Source organism: Heliangelus exortis, chromosome 25 (genome assembly GCF_036169615.1).
Source record: "Heliangelus exortis chromosome 25, bHelExo1.hap1, whole genome shotgun sequence".
Classification (NCBI taxonomy): Eukaryota; Metazoa; Chordata; class Aves; order Apodiformes; family Trochilidae; genus Heliangelus; species Heliangelus exortis.
In genome coordinates, this window is record NC_092446.1 from 3130719 (window position 1) to 3150917 (window position 20199).

Below are 20199 nucleotides of genomic sequence, written 5' to 3' on the forward strand. Positions count from 1 at the left end.
ACTCACAGAATCACAAAATCAGTCGGGCTGGAAAGGAGCTCTGAGATCATCAAATCCAACCCTTGATCCACTCCCCCTGTGGTTCCCAGCCCATGGCACTCAGTGCCACATCCAGGCTCTTTTTAAAAACCTCCAGGGATGGGGAATCCATCACTTCCCTGTGCATCCCATTCCAATGCCTGAGCACCCTCTCTGGAAAGAATTTCTTCCTGAGCTCTCTCATGGGATCCTTCTCTTCTCCAGCCTGAACACCCCCAACTCTCTCAGCCTGGCTCCAGAGCTGCTCCAGCCCTCCCAGCAGCTTCAGGGCCTCCTCAGGACTTGTTCCAGCAGCTCCGTGTCCTTACGGTGAGGACTCTGAGATATCCAAGAGATTTATTTCTAACCAGGCTCCCTCTGGAGCTAATCCATCCTGAGCCACAAGCTGGGAAGGGCAGCAAAATATCTATGTATGATCCAAAAAGAGTCTTGGACAGCACAGCCAGGCTCGGTACCATCCTGTGGGTACCAGCCCTTGCCCAGTACACCACAGTCCCGGGCACAGGATGTGGGACGTGTATGAAATGATGGACTGCAGTGGAGAACTGGCCCTAATATTGGCCACTTGCCAACTTTCCCAGCCCGGGTCCCTGGGACAGGACCCTCCGGGATGGATGGAGCGGTGGGATGAGAGAGGGCTCAGTGTCCAGGGGGGCTGCGAAGGGGACAAGGGAGTTAATGGGAGAAGGTTTCCCGGGAGGAGCGGAATCCCCCAGGCCTGCCAGGAGGTGGAGGGGGGGAAACTGAACAGGGAAACTCTGCTGGGGCTGCTCCGGGAAGGTGCGGACCAGGACCCTGCACACACCCCCTGTCAGAGGGGTGTCTGTGCGAAGGGACATCCCCAGGTGAGGGGCTGTACCGAACACCTCTTAGCCCTGCTACCCGCACCCAGTCCCAACGCACCCATCATCCCTCCCCACGGATTTTCCCGATCCATCCCTCTCCCTGGTCCCGTTCCTGTCCCGTCCCCCCCCGCTCCACCTCCTGGGGCCGGCCCGTCCCTCCTCCCCCCTCCCCTTCCCCTTCCCTTTCCCTTCCCTTTCCGCACCGCTGCCTGCCGGGACCTGTAGTCCCTCCGCACCGCTCCCGGCCCCATCCAGGTCCGATCCGGATCCCGCTCCTGCTCCGCTCCGGTTCCTCCGCTCCGCTCCCCAACCCCTTCACTTGCTCCATTCCTCCCTCCCCTTTCCTCTTGCTCCCTTCTCTTCTCCCCCCTTTGCTTCTTGCTCCCTCACCCCCCCCGCCTGTTGCTCCGCGGTTCCGTCGCGGTCCCGTCCCAGTGCCGGGGGAAGCGGGGAGAGGATGCGGGGGAGGGGGGGAGCGCTTCCAGCTGGGGGGTGGGAGCGACCCGGGGTTGCAGCCCTGGAGGGGGGAGACGCCGGTGTTAGGAACGCGCAGGGACGAGATGAGCTGCTGGGTTATCCCGCAGGGGCACCAGAGCCCGGCTGCCTGTACCTGGCTGCCTGTACCTGGCTGCCTGTACCTGGCTGCCTGCATCCAGCTTCCTGCACCCCTCTCTGCACCCTAGGATCCCAGACCCAGTTTTGCCCTTTTAGGGTTTTAGCATGGAGCAGCACAGGAGAAAAAGAGGGGTGGGGGGGCTGGGCACCCCCGAATTTGGGGTCTACATGAGTAGCCATGGGCTTCCCCAAGATGGGAGGTGGGTGATGGGGTGTCCTGTGCCTCCCAGCACCATCTTGAACCACAGGGTTTAAAGTGCAAGCAGGAGCACTCCTGGCTGCCAGGCAAAGGGTCTGAGCCCTGCTCCCCATCCCTGTCCTTCAGGGACCCTCCTTCGCGGGGTTGGGGAGGTCACCCATGGGGTTTGGGTACATGGGTCCTTGCTTGGGGTCAAGTTGGGCTTCAGGATGGGCTTCACAGCTGGGACAGGAGAGACCCCCCTGTCCAGCCTGGCTCCCTGGCTCTGCCCCGTGCCCTGTGTGCCCCTGTGGGGTTGTCACCCAACCTGTCCCCCTGCAGGACCCCCCTTGCCCGGTGTTGTCCCAGTGAAGCCCCGGTGAGCAATGGCAGGAGAAGCCCCCCTGCAGCTCCGCATCTTCGACCTCAACTGCTGGTGAGTCCAGAGTTCATTGGGGCTTCACGAGTGGGGACAGGGACACCCACACCAGGAGAGGGGTCCTGGGCTCACCGTTGTGTCCCTTTCATTTCGGGGTCACACCGCTCTCCCAGCCCCAGAAGATCACCACAGTCCCCATGTCCCTCCATAGCCCTTTCCCTCTCCCATCTCCCCCAGCCTTCATCCTGCCTGTACCAGTACCAGAGCCTCATCTTCCCCATTTCAGATCCCGGCGTGTCCCGAGACCCCCACCCCATCCCCGTGTGTCCCCCCCAGGCTGTGACATCCCACCCCTCTCTGGCAGGGCCATCCGCTACCTGAGCAAGCGGCGCCAGGAACGTGTCCAGCTCATCGGGGACAAACTGCGCCGGGAGGGCTTTGACCTGGCCCTGCTCCAGGAGGTGAGGGCAGCTCCTGGGATGAGTGTGTCCATTCTCAGCCCCTGAGCTGAATGTGTCCATTTTCAGCCCCTGAGCTGAGTGTGTCTGTTTTCAGCTCCTGAGCTGTGTCCATTCTCAGCCCCCTGAGCTGAGTGTGTCCATTTTCAGCCCATATGAGCTGAATGTGTCCACTTTCAGCCCCTGAGCTGAGTGTGTCCATTCTCACTCAGCCCATATGAGCTGAGTGTGCCCATTCTCAGCCCATCCCACTCTTCTGCAGGTGTGGAGTGAGCAGGATTACAGTGACCTGAGGGCGAAGCTGGCAGCCTGCTACCCCTTCTCCCATTACTTCCGCAGGTGAGAGGGGCCAGGCCAATCCCCCCCGGGGCTATCTGTGGGGCTGGGCCATGTCCTTGGTGTTTGCCACCTGGAGAGGCTGATGTGGGTGCTGCAGGTCACCTCTGTCACCCTGGGGGACCCCACCCCTGGAGAGCAGGATGCCCACGGGAGCAGACAGGGATCTGGGTGTCTGGCACCCCCCAAGGCAGTGGGGTGGGACCCCGTTTTCTCACTCTGCTTTATCCCTCCTGCAGTGGGGTGATTGGCAGCGGCCTCTGTGTCTTCTCCAAGTTCCCCATCCTGGACACCCTCCTCTACCAGTACTCACTCAATGGGTACCCCTACATGGTGAGTGGGGTGGGGGGCACGTGGTGCCGTGGTGCCCGGACGCATGAACTTCATTGGACTGCCCCCAACTCCCCTTTCCCTCCCCAAAGCTCCAGCATGGGGACTGGTTCTGTGGGAAGTCTGTTGGCCTCCTCATCATTAAGATCTCTGGGATCCTCTTCAACGTCTACGTCACCCACGTGAGCACCTCAGGGAAGGAGCTGGGAGGGGGGGGATGTGATAAGGTGGAGGGGGATGAGTGGCCATACCCCTCCTTTGCTGTCCCCTTGCTTTAACCACTGCTCAGCACCATCTCCCTGGGGACCAGACCCTGATTTATTGAAATAAATCCCCAGGGTGGGGATGGTGACTCCCAACCTGGCTGTGTAGCAGGGTGAGCACCCCAGGCTGTCCCCAGGGATGGGCTGGGATGAAGGCAACCCCAAAGGGACCATCTTAAAGGGGCTGGGGGTGTGGTTCATGGAGCCTGGGAGCAGGGCAGATGCTGGCATGGGGGTCACAGGTGCTTTGCCCCCCACCTCTCACCAGCTCCACGCTGAGTACTGCCGAGAGAAGGATGCCTACCTGCCCCACCGCCTGGTGCAGGCCTGGGAGCTGGCACAGTTCATCCGGTGAGCAGCCATGGGGTGTCCCAAGAGGTGTCCCCACCCGGGCTGTGGGTCCCCAGGGCGTGTGTGTGCGTGGTCACCTCCACCCCAGGGCTGAGCAGGGATTCCCACTTGCACCAGTTCCAACCAGGAGTAAGGCACTGTGTAAAGGAGCACTGTGGGGAGGATGTTCCCAGTTATCCCAGTCTGGCACAGGGAGGGGGGTTATCTGTCCCTGTCCCTTCAGACACACCTCGAAGGCAGCTGATGTGGTGCTGCTGGGGGGGGACCTCAACATGCACCCCGAGGACGTGGGCATCCGGCTGCTGCGGGGCTGGACAGGGCTGCAGGATGCCTTCACTGAGGCTGAGTGCTTTGAGGTGAGCAGGGTCCTGAGGTCCACACCCCAGATTCGCCCACCAGGGGTACATCCAGAGTCCCCCCCCTCACCCAGGGTACGCCCAGAGCCCCCCACCCAGCCGTGTCCTTGCTCTCAGGGCTGTGAGGATGGCTGCACCCTGGTCCCCAGCAACTGCTTCACTGTCAAGGCTGAGCTGCTGCCCTTCCCACTGGGCATCCGCATCGATTACATCCTCTACAAGGTGAGGGGGGGCCCCTCAGCCACTGGCTGTGGGTGGTGGTGGGGGGGGACACACCCACGAGACCCCCCCTCTTCTTTCCCAGGCTGTCTCCAACTTCACGGTGAAGTGCCAGGAGCTGAAAACCACGCAGGGGACAGCCCCAGGTGTGGACATCCCCTTTTCCGACCACGAAGCCGTGATGGCAACGCTGCACATCCACAGGCAGGGACAGGCCCGGGGGGCCACCACCACCACCACGGGTAAGGGGAGGGGGACACGGTTGGGGTCCCCCATGTGCTGGTGGGGAGCGGGATGGAGTTTTTTGGGGCTTTCTCCCCTTGCTTAGGGCATCTCTTGGGGTTGCCGCTTTTTGGGTTGCTCCGGGGGAGTTAAAAGGGGTGCGAGGCAGGGGGGATGCCACCTCTCTGAGCCCCCCTTGTCCCTCGCAGACCCCAAGTTGGTGGACGTGGTGACAGAGGCACGGACGGAGGTGGAGGTGGGGCTGCGGGCAGCGCGGCGGCAGCGGTACTGTCGGGGCAGGATGGCGGTGCTGGCCCTGCTCCTCCTCCTCCTGCAGGCAGCAGCAGCCCTGGGCACCCTGGTGGGGCTGGGGGCCGGGCAGCCCTTCCCTAAGCTCTCCTTCTCCTTGTTGGCCTTCCTCGCTACCGGCGTCCTCCTCCTGGCCACCACTCTCCACCTCTTCCACACCATGGAGGTGAAGATGCTGCAGGGCACCGAGGAGCAGATGCGGAGGGTGCTGCGGGTGCTGCAGGAGAGACCCAGCGATGGATGAGCCAGGATTATGGTGGGGGGGTGAAGGGGGGGTCCCACTGTATAATTCCCCCCTCCCCAGCCCCATCCTGGCCCCTTGAGTCCCTTTTTCCTACTCTCTGTCTGGTTTTAGAAGAGCAGCGGCTGCAGCCGGCTCGGCAGCGTGAATTTGACACCCGCCTCTCGGGGTCAAAGTCAGATTTTTATTTTTGGTGGGGGGGAGAGAGCAGATTTGTGGTGTTGGCCCCCGTGGTAACCACACGAGAGGTGGTTTTTAATTGCTTGGTTTTTAATAGACCCTTCCTAGCTGGCTGGGAGCCTCAAGAGGTTTATTCCCCTCCTTGCCCGGGGCAACCTCAGGAGCTCCCGGTGAAAGCTGGCGACTGCTCTGGATTTGACTGGGTAGAAAATAAAGGTGGTGTTTTAGCCCTTGGCTCTGGGTCAGGGGGGGCTTTATTTGAGGGAAGGGGGGGGGTTCAGCAGGGTAATAGAGCTGCTACAAACAAAAGGCAGATGGGAAGGGGGGGGAAGGTGCAGGATGATTGCTGAGCACAGGAGAGACCCATGCCCAAAACCCTCCCCGTGCCCATTGCAGCACCATTCAACCATGGAGGTCACCCCACAACAACTGGAAACTCCAGAAAGGTCTGAGAACTTTGTGCAAAGGCCAGAGTGGTGCTGCCAAGCAGGAGAAACCCCAAAGGGACAAGGACACAGCCGCCAGTGTCCCTTGTTCTTGATGTCACAGAGCATCAGCGCTGGGCACAATCCCTTGGGGAACTGCTGGACAAAAAGCCCCTTCCCCTGCCCTGGGGCCTCACAGGGAAGTTTCTGACCCTGGTTTCCTGCAGTGGCTGGGGACAGCATGGAGGTGGCATCCAAAAGCAGTGATGCAGAGTGGTGGGACTGGCCCAGACTGGCTGTTGCTGGCCCCACTTGTAGAGCCAGATGTCCATGGATGAGATGGATGTCCCTGGGCTGGGCTGGATGTCCCAGGTTAGGATCCCCTCAGCTGGGAAGAACATCCTGGAGTGGCTTCCAGGTCTACTTCAGGTGCTGCCCCTCCACACTTGGTATCTCCACTGTCACCTGCCTGTGGTGGCCACTGTCACATCCTTGCTGCTGGAAGTGAAGCCCTTGGGTGCTGGGGGCTGGGTAGTGATGGAGTCACCTCTCCCACGGGGAGCCAGGAGCTGCTGGAGCCTGTCCTGAGGCTCAGCTTGAGCACGAGGGGCTCTGCTGGACAAAACACTTTCCATGGCGTGGCCAAGCCTCCAGACACTGTCTCCATGAAGCAGTGGCAGCTGTGGGACCTCTTTGACCAGATGAGACCCCACTTCCCCATGGGGGTTCCTCTGTTAGCAGCCCCTGCGTTGCAGAGTCCCCCACAAATCTTCTTTTCAAGCAAGCACAAGGCAAAGGCAATCCAACCAAATGTGGGGACACCCTGTCTGCACCCCAAAGCTGGGGGGGGGGGGGCTCCTCTGTGTCTCCCCACGCAGGTGTCCACCAGTGGGTCCAAGCCCCTCCATGGCAAGCGGGGACCTGGATTTGCCTACGGACAGTTCGACCATCAACACCTTCAAGAAGCTGCTCAGGGAGATGCTTGGCAAAGGGGGGGGGGAACGGCTTGTGTGTCCCCCCCACTCCCCAGGGAGGAACCAGCGGGTGCTGGGACATCACAGATCAAGCCTGGAGCTCACTGAGCCTCTTCTCCTCCTGGATGTGGATGAGGACATTGCGCTGGTTCACCACGTCCAGCAGCTGTGCCAGGATCGCCTGCTCAGCCATGCAGTCCTCGGCTGTCTTCAGGGATTCTGTGGGAATAGGGGGCTGGAGCAGGGCTGGGAGGGGTCCCCACACCATTGGTCCCACTCCCCCCTTCATGCACAGGACCCCCCCCGGGCCACATGCTGCCACTCACCCTCCTTGTTCATGTAGCACCGGAGCTTCTGGTCGAGCTGCCACTGCTGCTCCTCCAGCTTCAGCTCCTGCACCCTGTGGGGAGAGAAGGGGGGTGCTGGGCTTGGGAGGGACCTGAGGATCCCCACACCACCTGGGGATCACCATCTCCCCCCACACACCCCAAAGCTTACGCGATCATGAGGTCTGACTCCTCAGACATCAAACTGTTCTTTTTCTGCACCAGGTAGAGCAGTTGGTTCATCCACTGAGTCTTCTTCTCGGCCGGGTTGCCTGGGGAGGTTGGGGGAGTCCATGAGGAAGAGCACAAACCCCAAGTCCCCCAGCCCTGGGGGTCACATTGCCCTCTCCACCCTGACCTTACCTCCTTCATCCCGGAGCAGCTTCTCCAGCTTGATGCCCTGCTGCTCCAGCTCCCGGAATTTCACCTCGATCTCCTCCAACCGCCTTTGGATGGCCTGCCAGGAAAAGGCAGCGCTTGCCCACGGGCCAGCACCTCCTGGGATGTGGCCACCAGCAGCGGGATGGAGGGGACAAGGATCAGCAAAGGGTTGTGGACTCGGAGCATTCCCCGTGGGGCTACCTGGGCTTTGCAGAACCGCTTCATCTGGGCTTCCTTGGCCCGGCGGGTCAGCGTGCGCTTCCAGGTGGGATATTTCTCCTCTTCCCCCAGGTCCGGGCACTGTGGAGGGAGGGTGGCACGGGCAGGGGGTCAGTACGGGGCTCCTCCTGCCCCAGCAGACCTGGACTCAACATCTAGGTGAGAGGAGACACCAACAAGAGCCCCGACAACCGCCTGGGATGAGGGAAAGGACCCACCAACTCTGCCACGATGCCAAGGTCCATGCCTTCCTCCTCCTCCTCCTCTTCCTCTTCTTCTTCCTCACTGTCACTCTCCAAACCTGCCCCAAGGAAAGCCCCATCTCAGGACGGTGCCCCAGGAACAAGATGTGGGGCACGGCAAGGTACCCGAAGGCCCCCCTGCCCCAACTTGCAGCCACCCACCTTCCTCCACCATCTCCTCCTCCTCCCAGGCTCCCTGACCCCCCCACGGGGCAGGGAGAGCCTCGGGTGCTGCAGGCAGCCGCAGCCGTGCTGGCTTTGGAGGAGCCTGGGGCTCCACTTCACTGGTGAGGTTCAGCGTGGACAACTTGAGCTTCTCCAGTGGTGTGAGGATGATCTTCCTCCTGCCCCTGCTCTCCTCACCCTCTTCCATCATCCCTTGGGGTTCTGCTCTGGGATCTTCCTCCTCATCACCCTCCTCCTCCCTCTCAGGCTGGACCAGCAGCTCCTCCTCCCCCATGGCTGCAGCCTCTGCAGCGTCCTCCAGCTCTGCCTCTGGCTGGGGGGCTGCTGGGGGGGGGCTGTGTGTCCCCTCATTGGGGGGGGACACAGGTGGGCTCCTGGGGTCTGAGGGTGGGTGGGTGGCAGCAGCATCCTGGAGCAGAACCAGTGGTGGAGAGGGGGGCAGTGAAGAGGGGGATGCAGCGAGGGGGGGGGGGGTGCAGTGAGGGGGTGAAGGGAGAAGGGGATGCAGTGGGGGGGGATGCAGTGAGAGGGGGGGTGCAGTGAGAGGAGGGGTGCAGTGAGAGGGGGGGTGCAAAGAGGGGAGGATGTGGTGGGGGTGGAGCAGTGAGAGGGGGGATGCAGAGGGGGAGGATGCAGCAAGGTGGGGGAGATGTAGCAAGGGGGGAATCCAGCAAGAGGGGGTGCAGTGAGAAGGGGGGATACAATGAGGAAGGGGGGGGGGAAATGCAACGAGGGTCCAACCCTAAGCATCCCCTCCCTCCACCCTCTGCCTTTCCCCCAACCCCCCGGGGGGTTTCAGGCTGACTTACTCCAGGGGCCAGCGCCAGGGGCTCCTCCTGGGGCAGCTCCATGCCCGGGGGGTTGGGAGTGTGAAGGGAGCAGTAAAAATGACCTGGAAAAAGACCCCAAAATCAAACCTTGCCTTTAACACCCATCACCGACCACTCTTTCCCCTCCCCCCAAACCCATCCTCACCGTCCTCCTGGTGGAAGGTGTAGTCGCCCAGGCGCAGGGTGGCCCCGCAGCGCCGGCACTGGAAGCAGCCCCGGTGGAAAAAACGTCCGTGGGCACTGGCTCGTTCCACGATGTAGACACGGCGGCCACAGAAGTAGCAGGCGTCACTGCTGTCCCCACGGGATGGTGGCTTTGGGGTTAAGAGGACAAGTTGGGGTGACCCCGGGGTGCTGGCACCCGGGCTGCAGCCCAAGGAGGAGGTGGTGGGAGGTTCAGAGGGGTCGGTCCCTCTCGCAGAGATGGGTTTGAGTGCTGAGTGCTGGGGACGGGGGGGTTGCTGGTGAAGGAGCAGTCAGGTTTTAGCTCTGGGAAACCAGTTGGGTCAGGAAACAAAACAGGGAGGAGCCGGCAGCCCGTGGGCGTCAGCTTGCAAAGCCCCGGTCCCAGCCCTTGGCTTGGTGCCCAGGAACCCACCCTTGGGTGACACAAGGACCCACCTGCCCTGGGTCTGTGGTGGCACTTTGTGGAAGCTCGTGGGAACCATCTGAAGTGTCACCAGCCAGCTACAAGCAACCCGAGGAGGGGGTCAGCCCCCCATATGCCCCCCCACCCTCCCCTGGGCCAGCTGCCCCTTCCTGGGGCAGAACATCAGGTCCTGGAGGCACCAGGGCCAGACCCACCTCCATGTCCCTGCGGCTCCTCTTGACCTCAACATCCCTCTGGGCATCATCCTGCCAATGCAACAGGGGTGGGGTTAGAATGGGGGGGAGGGAAAGAGGGGGTAACACCTGGTTTTAGGATGTCATGAGGGTCTGGGGGGGCTGGGTGTCCCTACCTGGGGGCGTTTCTGGGTCAAAGTCCGGCTCTTCTGCAGCTTGCTGAGGAAGAGGATGGCCCCTCGTGTGCCCCGGGGAGACAGTGACTTCTTGGTGGCCTCCTCCACGTCTGCACAGAGGGGATGTGGCCACGCTGGTGGCACCCACCCAACGAGGAGGGAGTATCCAGCCAGGCCGGGTGGGACTCAGGGTGGGATAAACACCCTCCTCCCCCCCAAAATCTCCCAACCTGGAGAAGTCTTGAAAGCTTCATAGAACTGGCTGAGGTAGGTGATGAGCCCCAGGCGGTTGGGCTCAGCCATGGTGGCCATCTCGGTGCTGGAGAGCACGGGTTGGATGCCCAGCTCCTGCTCTGCCATGTCCAGCATCATCTGGTGGGTCTGGATGGGATCCTGGAGGTCCACGGAGTTGAAATCCCTGTAGGGAGTCACGGGTGCCATCAGGGTGGGCTCGGCAGGCCGGGTGGGGGTCCCAGGCTGGTGGTGGTGATGGTGGCCCCAGACACTCACAGCAGGTCGGGGCGGAAGTGGTGGATGAGGGCACAGAGGGCCAAGCCACTGGTCCAGGAGGTGGTGAAGTTGGTCACCTCCACACCACAGTACCCAGCTGTGCTGGCCTGGCACCAGCTCAGCAGCTCTTCATAGGAATCTCCAGAGACTGCTGGGGAGGTGGCACACGTGTCCCCAACCCCAAAGAACCAAGGGACAACCCCCCCACCCCCACCCACTCCCCATCCTTAGTGTTTTGGTGGGGAAGGGGGCCCACGGGGGGTCAAAAAATGGGTGGGTAAAGCATCCATCAGGATGTGGTGGCTTAGCACAGTGTGGGGTGGAAGGAGGGGGACAGTGGTTATGGGAATATGGGGGACAAATGGGATAACCCTCCCCTGAACATCCTGCTGCTGGGGAGCCCATCCTGGGGAATGAGGTGCACGGGGGTGCAGTTGAGGGGAGAAGTGCTCAGGGAGAGGGAATATATTGCAACCAAGACAGCCAAAAGGGAGCTGGGGGACAGGGGATTGTGTCCCCACAGGGGGTGTGGGCAGAGGGAAGGGAAAGCAGGGAGGAGCAGGGTAGCCAGCTGGACACTGGCTACCCAGAAAAGGAGGATGGGGAGGAAAATCAGGGCAGGAGCCACCGTGGGGTGGGCTGCCAGGAGGAACTGGGGGTCCTGGAGCCTGTGGGGTGGGATGGGCTCCTCCTACCAGTGCTGAGCCGGTTGTCACTCTGCTTCCTGTGGTCCACCTCAACCATGCCCACCAGGTAAAGGTCCCGGACCTGCAGATGGGGACACACCAGGTCAACACCTGCACGGAGCCAGTGACACCACATTGGAAACTGGGGACACCCGGATCCCCCCCGACCAGGGGTTAATGCATTCGGTACCCATGGGGGACCAACAGCTTCATCCTGGGACCCTCTGGGGACAGAGGAGCACGCAAATTGGTGTCAACCTGATGCTTGGGGACCTGGGCTGGGTACCTGGCTGGGTTTGATGGCCTGCAGGTTGATGTTGGGGTAGCGTGTGGCTGGGTCGATGCTGTATTGGCTGATGTTCTTGTTGGTGTTGTCCGGGGAGGTCTGTGAGAGGTGCTGGTAGATGCTCTCCCTGGGTGCAAGACACGGGGCTGTGCTCAGTGCCACCATCCTGCCCCACTCCATCCTCTCCAGCCCAGCAGGACAGGGTGAAGGACACGCTCACCTCTCAGCCAACACCTCCAGGGGAGGGGTCCCAGCTGCCCACCGCCTCACCATCCACGCTGCATCAAAGGCAGCCAGGAAGCCCCTGGCCACCCCGGTGCCCAGAGGCCAGAAAGGCTGTGAAAGGAAAGGTGGAGAGAGATGGAGCTGCAGGGCTGGGTGAGGCAGCCGGGAGGAGTCCGGGAGCTGCCAGACTTGGCCACGGATAAAAGTCAGGAGATGTGGTGGGGTGGGTGGACATCTCATCCCGGGCTGCTACGGCTGCATCTGGGGAGGAGCTGGGCTGCTCCTCCACCCCAAACCCACCCCAAATGTCTAGGGAAGGGGATAACCCCCCCTGAAGCATCCTGCTGCTGGGGAGCCCATCCCGAGGTGCACGGGGGTGCAGTTGAGGGGAGAAGCGCTCAGGGAGGGGGGAATATATTGCAACCAAGCCATTTTCCAGGGAAAGGGGAAACTGAGGCACGGGAGGTTGCGGCAAGGGGCCCTCACCTCCACCAAGCAGTCTCCCACCAGCCCGATGAGCAGCTGAGCCCCGTGCTGCTCCCGCACCAGCGCCGCGTTCTCCGAGCGCGTCATGCAGGTGAAGTCAAACATGTCAACATCAGGAAGGGCCCGGTGGTTGAGGGCAAATTCCATGTGGGGCAGGCGGTAGTTGGTGGAGAAGTTGGCAGCTTCTTTGGCATAGCTGAGGAGAGCCTCCCTGTTCACATTCTCTGGGGAGAGGAGGCTCTCGATGTCTGCTTTGTCCTGCAAGGAGGGGATGGAGCTGGATGGGATACAGGGGGAGTTGCAGAGTCACAGAACCCCAGACTGGTTTGGGTTGGGAGGGACCTTAAAGCTCATCCAGTCCCAACCCCCTGCCATGGGCAGGGACACCTCCCACCAGCCCAGGGTGCTCCAAGCCCCATCCAACCTTCAACACTGCCAGGGATGGGGCAGCCACAGCTTCTGGGGGCAACCAGGGGCTCAGCACCCTCACCCCAAAGAATTTCAACCTCAATCTCCCCTCTTCCAGTTTAAAGCCATTCCCCCTCATCCCATCCCTCCAGGCCCTTGTCCCAAGTCCCTCCCCAGCTTTCCTGGAGCCCCTTCAGGCACTGGAAGGTGCTCTAAGGTCTCCCCATGGGATCCTTCTCTTCTCCAGCCTGAACACCCCCAACTCACAGAATCACAAAATCAGTCGGGCTGGAAAGGAGCTCTGAGATCATCAAGTCCAACCCTTGATCCACTCCCCCCGTGGTTCCCAGCCCATGGCACTCAGTGCCACATCCAGGCTCTTTTTAAAAACCTCCAGGGATGGGGAATCCATCACTTCCCTGTGCATCCCATTCCAATGCCTGAGCACCCTCTTTGGAAAGAATCTTCCTGAGCTCTCTCAGCCTGGCTCCAGAGCTGCTCCAGCCCTCCCAGAATTTCCAGGACCTCCTCTGGAATCACTCCAACAGCTCCATGTCCTCCCTGTGTTGGAAGACCCTGCCCTCCTCACCTGGAGGATGACTCCTTTGTTGAGCAGGCTCTGCTTCTTGGCTGTCATGACGAAATAGTGGGTGTCATCCTTGTAGTAGACGATGTTCTCCAGGTCAATGCCTGGGGAAGGGAAAGGGGAAGGGGCTGAGCTGAGCCATGGGGAGACCCCATGCTGGCCTCAGCCACCAAATGTCCCCAGTAATTGGCTTGGGGACATGCATCCCATCACACAGGGGACACAGAACCATAGAATCACAGATTTGGGTTGGAAGGGACCAAAAAAGGTCATCTCCTCCAACCCCCCTGAAGGAAGCAGGGACACCCTCCACCAGATCAGGTTGCTCACACATCCTGGGGCTGAACTTGCAGCTGTACCAGGAGGAGAGGGGGAACACACACACCCACCCCCTCAACACCCCTGGGACCACCCACCCGTTTTGTTGTAGAGGTTTTGGAAGAATTTCTGGTTGTAGATCCGGGCCACTCCGCTGATCTCAGCCACCTCCACCTCCTCCTGGCTGTGGTGGTTGATGAAGTTGGTGGTGATGCCAATGGCCAACTTCCCCCGTGTCTCCTTCCTCTTGAACCCTGCGGGACACGAAGGAGGTGTCAGCCCCCACCCAGCTCCTCTGTACCTGTCCTTGGGGATGCAGGGACCCCACCCACACTGTCACCTTCAGGGACAAATTTGCCACCACCAGCTGAGATGAGGACATCAAACTCATAATGGTTGAGGGGAGAGAAGCTGGGCTGCAGCACTGCCCGCCAGCTGCCTGCAGGGAGAGGGATGGTCAGGAGTGTGCTGGGGCTCAGCTGGGACCTGCTCTGGGGTGGGAAGAGTGTTGCATCTCACCCACCCCGCCCCAAAAAAAAAAAAAAAAAAAAAAAAAAGCCCCATACATGGGGTTAGCTCAGAGCAGCCACCACATCCCTGTCCTTGTCCCCAGGGATGCCACCCACCCCCGGTGATGTCTTACCCTGCCCCCCCGCCTTGCCATCAGGGGGGACCAGACCCTTGAACTGCACATTGATGTGCACCTCCACCCCCAGGAGCAAAGCCACCTTCAGCAGGATCAGCTGGAGCTGCCGGATACCTGGGAAGGCAGAGGGAGCACTCAGGGCTTTACCCCTCATCCCTGCTCCCCGCTCCTGGGGGAGCTGGGGGTGCAGAACTTGGTTCCACCACCAACCCCCCCCACGACCCAACAACCCAACTCACTGATGTGGTCCAGGGTGCCGGTGCAGAAGCGCCCATAAAACTTCTTGGCACCCAGGGCCCGCAGGTCGTGGATGGTGAAGGGCCAGAGGTGGAGGACGTTGTTGCGGGAGAAAGTTTCCCTCTTCTCCACCAGCACCACCCGGGCACCCAGCAGGGCCAGCTCGATGGCCACCCGTAGCCCACAGGGACCAGCCCCCACCACCAGGCACTGCCCAGGGGATGGGTGGCATCAAGGGGACAGTCACACACACCCCCCTCACCCCCCCCAAGAGCTGAGGTTTGGGGAGGGGACAATTCCCCAAGGTGCTCAGCACCACCCTGGGCAGCATCACTCCCTTGCCTGGGTCAGGATCTCCCACCTTTCCCCCCGCTGTGTCTCCTTGCAAAGTGTTTGTGGGGCCTGTGGGGTGCCACCCACCTCCCCGGCTGCCTGAACCTTGCCTCAGCAATTAAAGCTCCTGGTGAGATAAGGCAGGACCATGGGTCACCTCCTGCAGCTGGGAATGGGGAGGTTTCACCAGCACCAGGCTCAGAACCAGGGGGTTGGTCTGCACAAGGCTGGGGACACCAGAGGTGGGGATAAAACCCATCAGCCCCAGGAGATGGGGACATCAAGGAGGACGTCCCACCCCAGCATGCTCTTGTCCTCCCATATAAAGGGCTCAGCAGGTCCTTTTGAGATCCCCCCATGGGGTGTCCCCAGCAAAGAGCATTCAGGAGGAGGCAGGACACCGCTGGCTGGGTGGCATCACCCCAGGGGAAGAGAAGTGGTGCTAATTAACACCCTGCCCCATTAAACCCCACCTTCCAGGTTCATCCCACATCCCCCCGGGGTGCGGACCAGGATGTTGTCACCCGGATAGATAAGGACACAGAGCAAAGAGGGGACCCCGTGTGCCCGTTACCTTGCTGCTGGCACAGGCTGTGCCCTGGTTGTAGTCCTTGTGTCCAGCTTTTTTATCCAGCTTGCTCCAAAGGGCTTTGGCACTCCAGTAGTTGAGGGCAGCTCTGAGGCCGTGGTAGAGCTGGAGCCCATTGCCCTGCAGCCCCAGCTGCCTGCAGAGCTCCCCAAAACTGCCCAGCACCTCCCGGCACTCCCCAGCACGCAGGAACCTCTCAAAGAGGGCATGGGCAGGGTTGCCCGACTCCTCGGCCACCTCACTCATCCTGTGTCACCCAGCAGCCTAAGGGACAGGAGGGATCAGCATGGAGGGGACCCTCCTGGACACCTTCCCCCCTCCAAAAAAAAAAAAAAAAACAAACCCAAAACCAAACTCTCAAACCCAGTACCAAACCTGGTGTCTCAGTGCGAGGTTTCTCAGTCCTGGGGTGACCCAAAAAATCGGTTTTTTTTTTTTTTCTGGCAGTGGCTGGAGGAGCCTTCAAAGTCCCCACCACCACCTCCGGGTGCTGCACCCAGCCAGCCACGGTGTCACCCGGCTGAGGTGACGTCAAGGGAGGGGACAGGGACAGCTGTAGTGGCAGTAAGAGGCTTCCTCCATGGGGCAGCTGTACCTGCAGCAGCAGAGAGCAGAGCGAGATGTTTTGGAGCAAAAGAGGCCACTTCCTTCCTCTTCACCCTTGGCCTCGTCGAGGGAGGGACAAGGAGGGGTGTCCTGGCTGTGGAGGTAAATTCCAGCTGGCCAAAAACAAACAAAAAAAAAACAAAAAAAAACCCCACAAAACAACCCCCAAATAAAAAAAAAAATCCAGCCCCGGGGCTGGATCCATCCCATCAACCTGGCTTCTGAAATCCCGAGTGGGGAAACTTTCCAACACCAACTCCGCCTCTGCCATCCCCGGAGAGGGGCGGGAGCAGATTAGCACAGAGGAAGCACCGGTGGGGAAACAAAAAAAACCCAAAAAAACAGCGAAACCACCAGAGGAACATCCCTGTCACCCCAGGGAACCCGCAGGAGGAAGGTTGCAGTGCACCCTCCACTTCCTCCCCCCAAAAAAGCTCCCCTGTCCCCAGCATCTCCCAAGGGACCAGCACTCCTCCCATCACCCCTGGCACTGTTCAGTCCCAGTTTCTGTCTTGCCACCCCCAAAGCTTTGCCCCAAACTGTGGTCACCAACCCCCGAGGGTGGAAAAGCCTCCCCCAGCCCGGCTCTTTGTCCTCTCTCCTGCTCAGTGACAAGGTGACACCCCGGAGCCACCGCAGGATGCCAGAAGGACACGGAGTGGGAGCCAAAGTGCCCTCCAGAGGAGAGGGAAAAGGAGCAGTTGAAGGTCCACGTTCAAATTTAGTCTGAAAAGCTCAAATTCCAGCTGAGTTTTAGGGTAGGTCTGACTCCAGCAGCTTCTGACTCGGCGTTTTTTTCAAGGCCAGCAAAAAGCTTCTGGAGGTCACGGCATCACCGCCAGGAAATCCCAGCATTTTAACCTCTTCCTTCCTGGGCAGACACAACCGTGAAGCATCCAGCCCGACTGGAACTGGAGCTGGCACTGCCCAGAGCAGCAGAAGGGACAGAGGACACGAATTCATGGCAGGGCTGTGAGAACCCGGGACAGATTTCTGCTCAGGGGAAGTCGGAATCTGCCAGGAGGATGGAATCAGCCTGGGGAAACTGAGGCAGCGCTGCAAACCTCACCAGAGCATCCCAGAATGTGTTCACCTCTGCGGGAAGCTGGCTGGGATCCAGCACCCTGCACTGCTCCAGCACAAAGGGGTTTTCCCCGGTGAGTTCAAGGTTTTCTTTTCCCCTCCCTAAGGAGCTCAGGTTCCTACCTTGGCACTTGCCAAGGCCACCAGGCAGCAGCCCCAGGGCCATGGGGCAGAGGAGCCTCCTGGCAGCACCCACTACAGCATCACCAGCCCCTGGCTCTGAAAAAAAAACCCATCCCAAAACATCTCAAAGCCTCAGTTCCCACTGGATAGGATGCCAGGAGGGAGCACACCACCCGGAAAAGCTTTCCAACCCATGTGCTTTGGCACAAGGAAGAGGCAGAACAACAGCCTTGTGTTATACCAAGTTTCCTACAGAACTGGTGCTCATGCTGCCCCCCCCTCCCCCCCATACACCCCCTTAGCAAACCTGAACCCCCCAGCAACTGCAAGCAGGGCCAGAACCCCCATGGATACTCAGTTCCTGATGCAAGCAAACAGTTTTCAGCCCACAAAAGCCAGAGAAGAGGGGTATGGGGCTGCCTCCAGCTCCCTTTCCCCACATACTTTTGGCATTTCTTCTTTTTAAAACTGCTCCTGAGAGCTTGGGCAGAGGGGGGGGGGGGCCAGGGGGGGTTGCAGCCAGCCCTGACTCAAAGTCATGATGGCTCTGGTTGGGGTGGCTGCAGAAATGCCACTGGGGACATCTCCTAGGAGCTGTAGCAGGGACACCCCATCAAGCTTTGGGGGTGAGGGGCTCCCCCCTACCCTTGCAGCCCCTTAGGAAATGGGGAGGGGGTGGGTGGGACCTCCCTGGGGGTGCTGGTGAGCTCATGTCTCCCAGACACGTGGAAACAGGGTGGGAAAGGACACGGCTCCACATGGAGCTGATGGAAGCTGGGAAGATTTCCAGCAGCAGCAGATCCAGCTGAGCCTCTCGCTGAGCCTGCATGGATCAGGATCCAGCCTGGAGAAACCTTGGGCTGGACTCTGGGGAAAAAAAAATCCTTCCAGAAATTTCAGAGATGACCCCAAGGAGGGTGGGAAGGATGGTTTCTTCTGGCCATCCAAAGCTCCTGCTTTCCACCACGGCCTGAGCCAGGCTGGTGTCAGGAAGGGGCAATGGTGGCAGATTCTGCTATTCCCAGCGTGGGAATTCAGGAGAAAAATCCCAGCGTGGGACCCATGGAAACCTGTCCTAATTTGGCTGGATTTTAATCCTTGGAGGAAGGGGAAAAAAAAGATTTCTGTTGTCTCCTCTGGCTTGAGCCAGAGAAATGGGTGCATGGGGGGTGAGCCCCCCCCTTTAGCCAGTCCCCAGCATGTGAGGAGAAGGGCTAAGGAGAGGGGACCAGCCTGCCACCAGCACTGGTGAGGACAGAGACTGGCAGGGGTGTCACAGTGCAGGGGATTCCCTTTCAGAAGTGCAGAAAGCCCCCTGAAAAGCACATCCCAAAATATCCCCCCCTCATTGGGGTGCAGGTCCCAGCCACCAGCAGCAGAACTTGACACTTCTCGGGGCATTTTGGCTCTGCCCTTTGCAGGGGATCCACAAACCACATCCCAGGGCAGAGACAACAACAATTTTTTTTTTTTTTTTTTTGGGGGGGGAGTTGTGTGAGAAAACCTGTCCCTCATCCATCTTAGCTGCCCATCTTTGCCCCCTCTTGCCCAGCCCCAGCACCAGGGATGCAGCTGCCATTTGCAGCCCAGCTTGGGTGCAAGGATGGGGCTGCTCAACCATCCTCTCCCTCCTCCTGCTTCTCCTTCACCCCCAGCCACAGTTGTCCCCACGGGGTGTCTTGGGGTACGGTTGTGAACCCCAAATTCGGTTACCCAAATATTCCAGGCCCTTCATGCACCCCACAGGGGCTGTGGGGAACGTGGCCCCTGGCCTCAGCCCTGAGCCCCAGCCAGGACTTGTTCCTGGGGGTCCATGGAGCATCCCACTCCCTGAACTGGGAAAAGGGGTAGGGATGGGGGAGAAAACAATAATAATAATTAAAAACACTTGGCAAAGCTCTTCCCACCCCATCCCACTCAGCACTGGGAGCACTGGTGGTACTGGGAATGGATTTAAGGATGAAGAGGCGGGGTTGCTCTTTTTGCCCTGGGGAGAGCAGAGCCCGGGGGCTGGAGAGGAAAAGCAGTGAGGAGAGGGTGGGGTGAGACACATCTGCCTCCGGGAGAGGGGACAGCGGGTGACAAAGAGCTGCCCCTGCCACCGAGCATCCCCGCTGAGCATCCCTGGGGACTGGCAGGACGCGGCGGGGCTGAAACTCCCCCCCCCCAGGCACCCCAAAGTCACCCTTCAGTTTTGGCACATCCCGAGCGACGCGGGCGAGGACCGACCCGCGGGATGCTGTCCCCTCTGTCCCCTCTGTCCCCACATCAGAGCGGAGGGGACAAAGGGAGGAAGGGCAGAAGGGAAACAGGGGTGGGGGGGCACCCACCCTACTACCCCTCCCCCAGGGATGCTCTGCCCATCCCTCACTCACCTCCAGCGCCTTTCGAAAGGGGAAACTGAGGCACGGCTTGGGGGATAGGGAGGGGCTCAGGGCTGTTTGTAGCCGGGAGAGGACGAGAAGGAAACCGCCCCCGGCTCCGCAAGCAGCTTGCGGGCTGGTCCTGCCTCCCCCCCTCCCCCACGGCCCAGGCGTCCGGGCTGAAGGGAGGCGGTGCTGGGGGGGGGCGGGGGGATGTGGGCGGCCCCCGGCTTCGTGCCTCTGAAATTGGTTTTTTTTTTCGCAGTGCTGGAGGCTTAAACCCAACCCTTACACACTCCACACCCCTCAACTCACCCCCCACCCAACCCCGGCAAGCGGCAGCCCTGAACTCCCCACTTCATGAGGATGCACGGTGCAACCCCAGCTGAGTTGAGTTTTGTTTGTTTTTCTCAATTTTGGGGTGAGAAACCAGCCTTTTTTTTTTTTTTTTTTTTTTTTTAAGCAAACGAAAAGATTCGTGTGATGAAACCAAACCGCTTCGCTTCCCGCCCCGGTTCCGGCGGCTGCATCAAACTTTCCCCCCCCCTCCCGAAGCCGAAAACAGAGAGGGACCCGCACAGCTCCCGTCCCTCTCCTCCCACCAGTGTCTCAGACCACCCCATCCCGCGTGGAAACCTTGGAGATGGTGTTTCCACCCGGGTCCTCCTCCCATCCCCCGTGGGAATGTCCTCAGTGGGGTGAAGGTACCTTGGAGCAGAGGATGGAGCTGCCGGGGCCACCGAAGGTCCCTCCTGGCCGGTGTTTTTTTTTTGGGTCTTCTTGGTGGCAGTGTCCTCAGGGGGCTGCTACCTCCTTGCCACGCGGTGTCACAGTGAAGGTGACACACAGGG

General features: G+C 60.4%; 2 protein-coding genes across 2 annotated transcripts; one reads left to right on the forward strand and one right to left on the reverse strand.

Moving 5' to 3' along the window:
- The first annotated feature begins 1061 nt into the window (after window positions 1–1061).
- Window positions 1062–5556, forward strand: SMPD2 (sphingomyelin phosphodiesterase 2). Its single transcript, XM_071768449.1, has 11 exons — window positions 1062–1139; window positions 2020–2113; window positions 2421–2517; window positions 2777–2853; window positions 3090–3183; window positions 3273–3362; window positions 3712–3794; window positions 4018–4150; window positions 4268–4372; window positions 4455–4611; window positions 4801–5556. Exons 2-11 carry the CDS (start codon window positions 2064–2066, stop codon window positions 5142–5144), a joined length of 1230 nt encoding a protein of 409 aa, XP_071624550.1. The 5' UTR covers window positions 1062–1139; window positions 2020–2063; the 3' UTR covers window positions 5145–5556.
- A 3-nt stretch (window positions 5557–5559) lies between these two features.
- Window positions 5560–19631, reverse strand: MICAL1 (microtubule associated monooxygenase, calponin and LIM domain containing 1). Its single transcript, XM_071768432.1, has 25 exons — window positions 19361–19631; window positions 15549–15768; window positions 15159–15437; window positions 14254–14461; window positions 14012–14128; window positions 13709–13807; window positions 13467–13622; window positions 13054–13154; window positions 12057–12314; window positions 11566–11681; window positions 11346–11472; window positions 11069–11141; window positions 10374–10524; window positions 10094–10281; window positions 9864–9973; window positions 9709–9759; window positions 9050–9218; window positions 8884–8966; window positions 8051–8483; window positions 7865–7947; window positions 7629–7727; window positions 7410–7503; window positions 7219–7318; window positions 7047–7120; window positions 5560–6939 (listed from the first exon to the last, which is right to left on the reverse strand). The coding sequence occupies exons 3-25, from the start codon at window positions 15417–15419 to the stop codon at window positions 6809–6811; spliced, it is 3282 nt and encodes a 1093-aa protein (XP_071624533.1). The 5' UTR covers window positions 15420–15437; window positions 15549–15768; window positions 19361–19631; the 3' UTR covers window positions 5560–6808.
- Window positions 19632–20199: the final 568 nt, after the last annotated feature.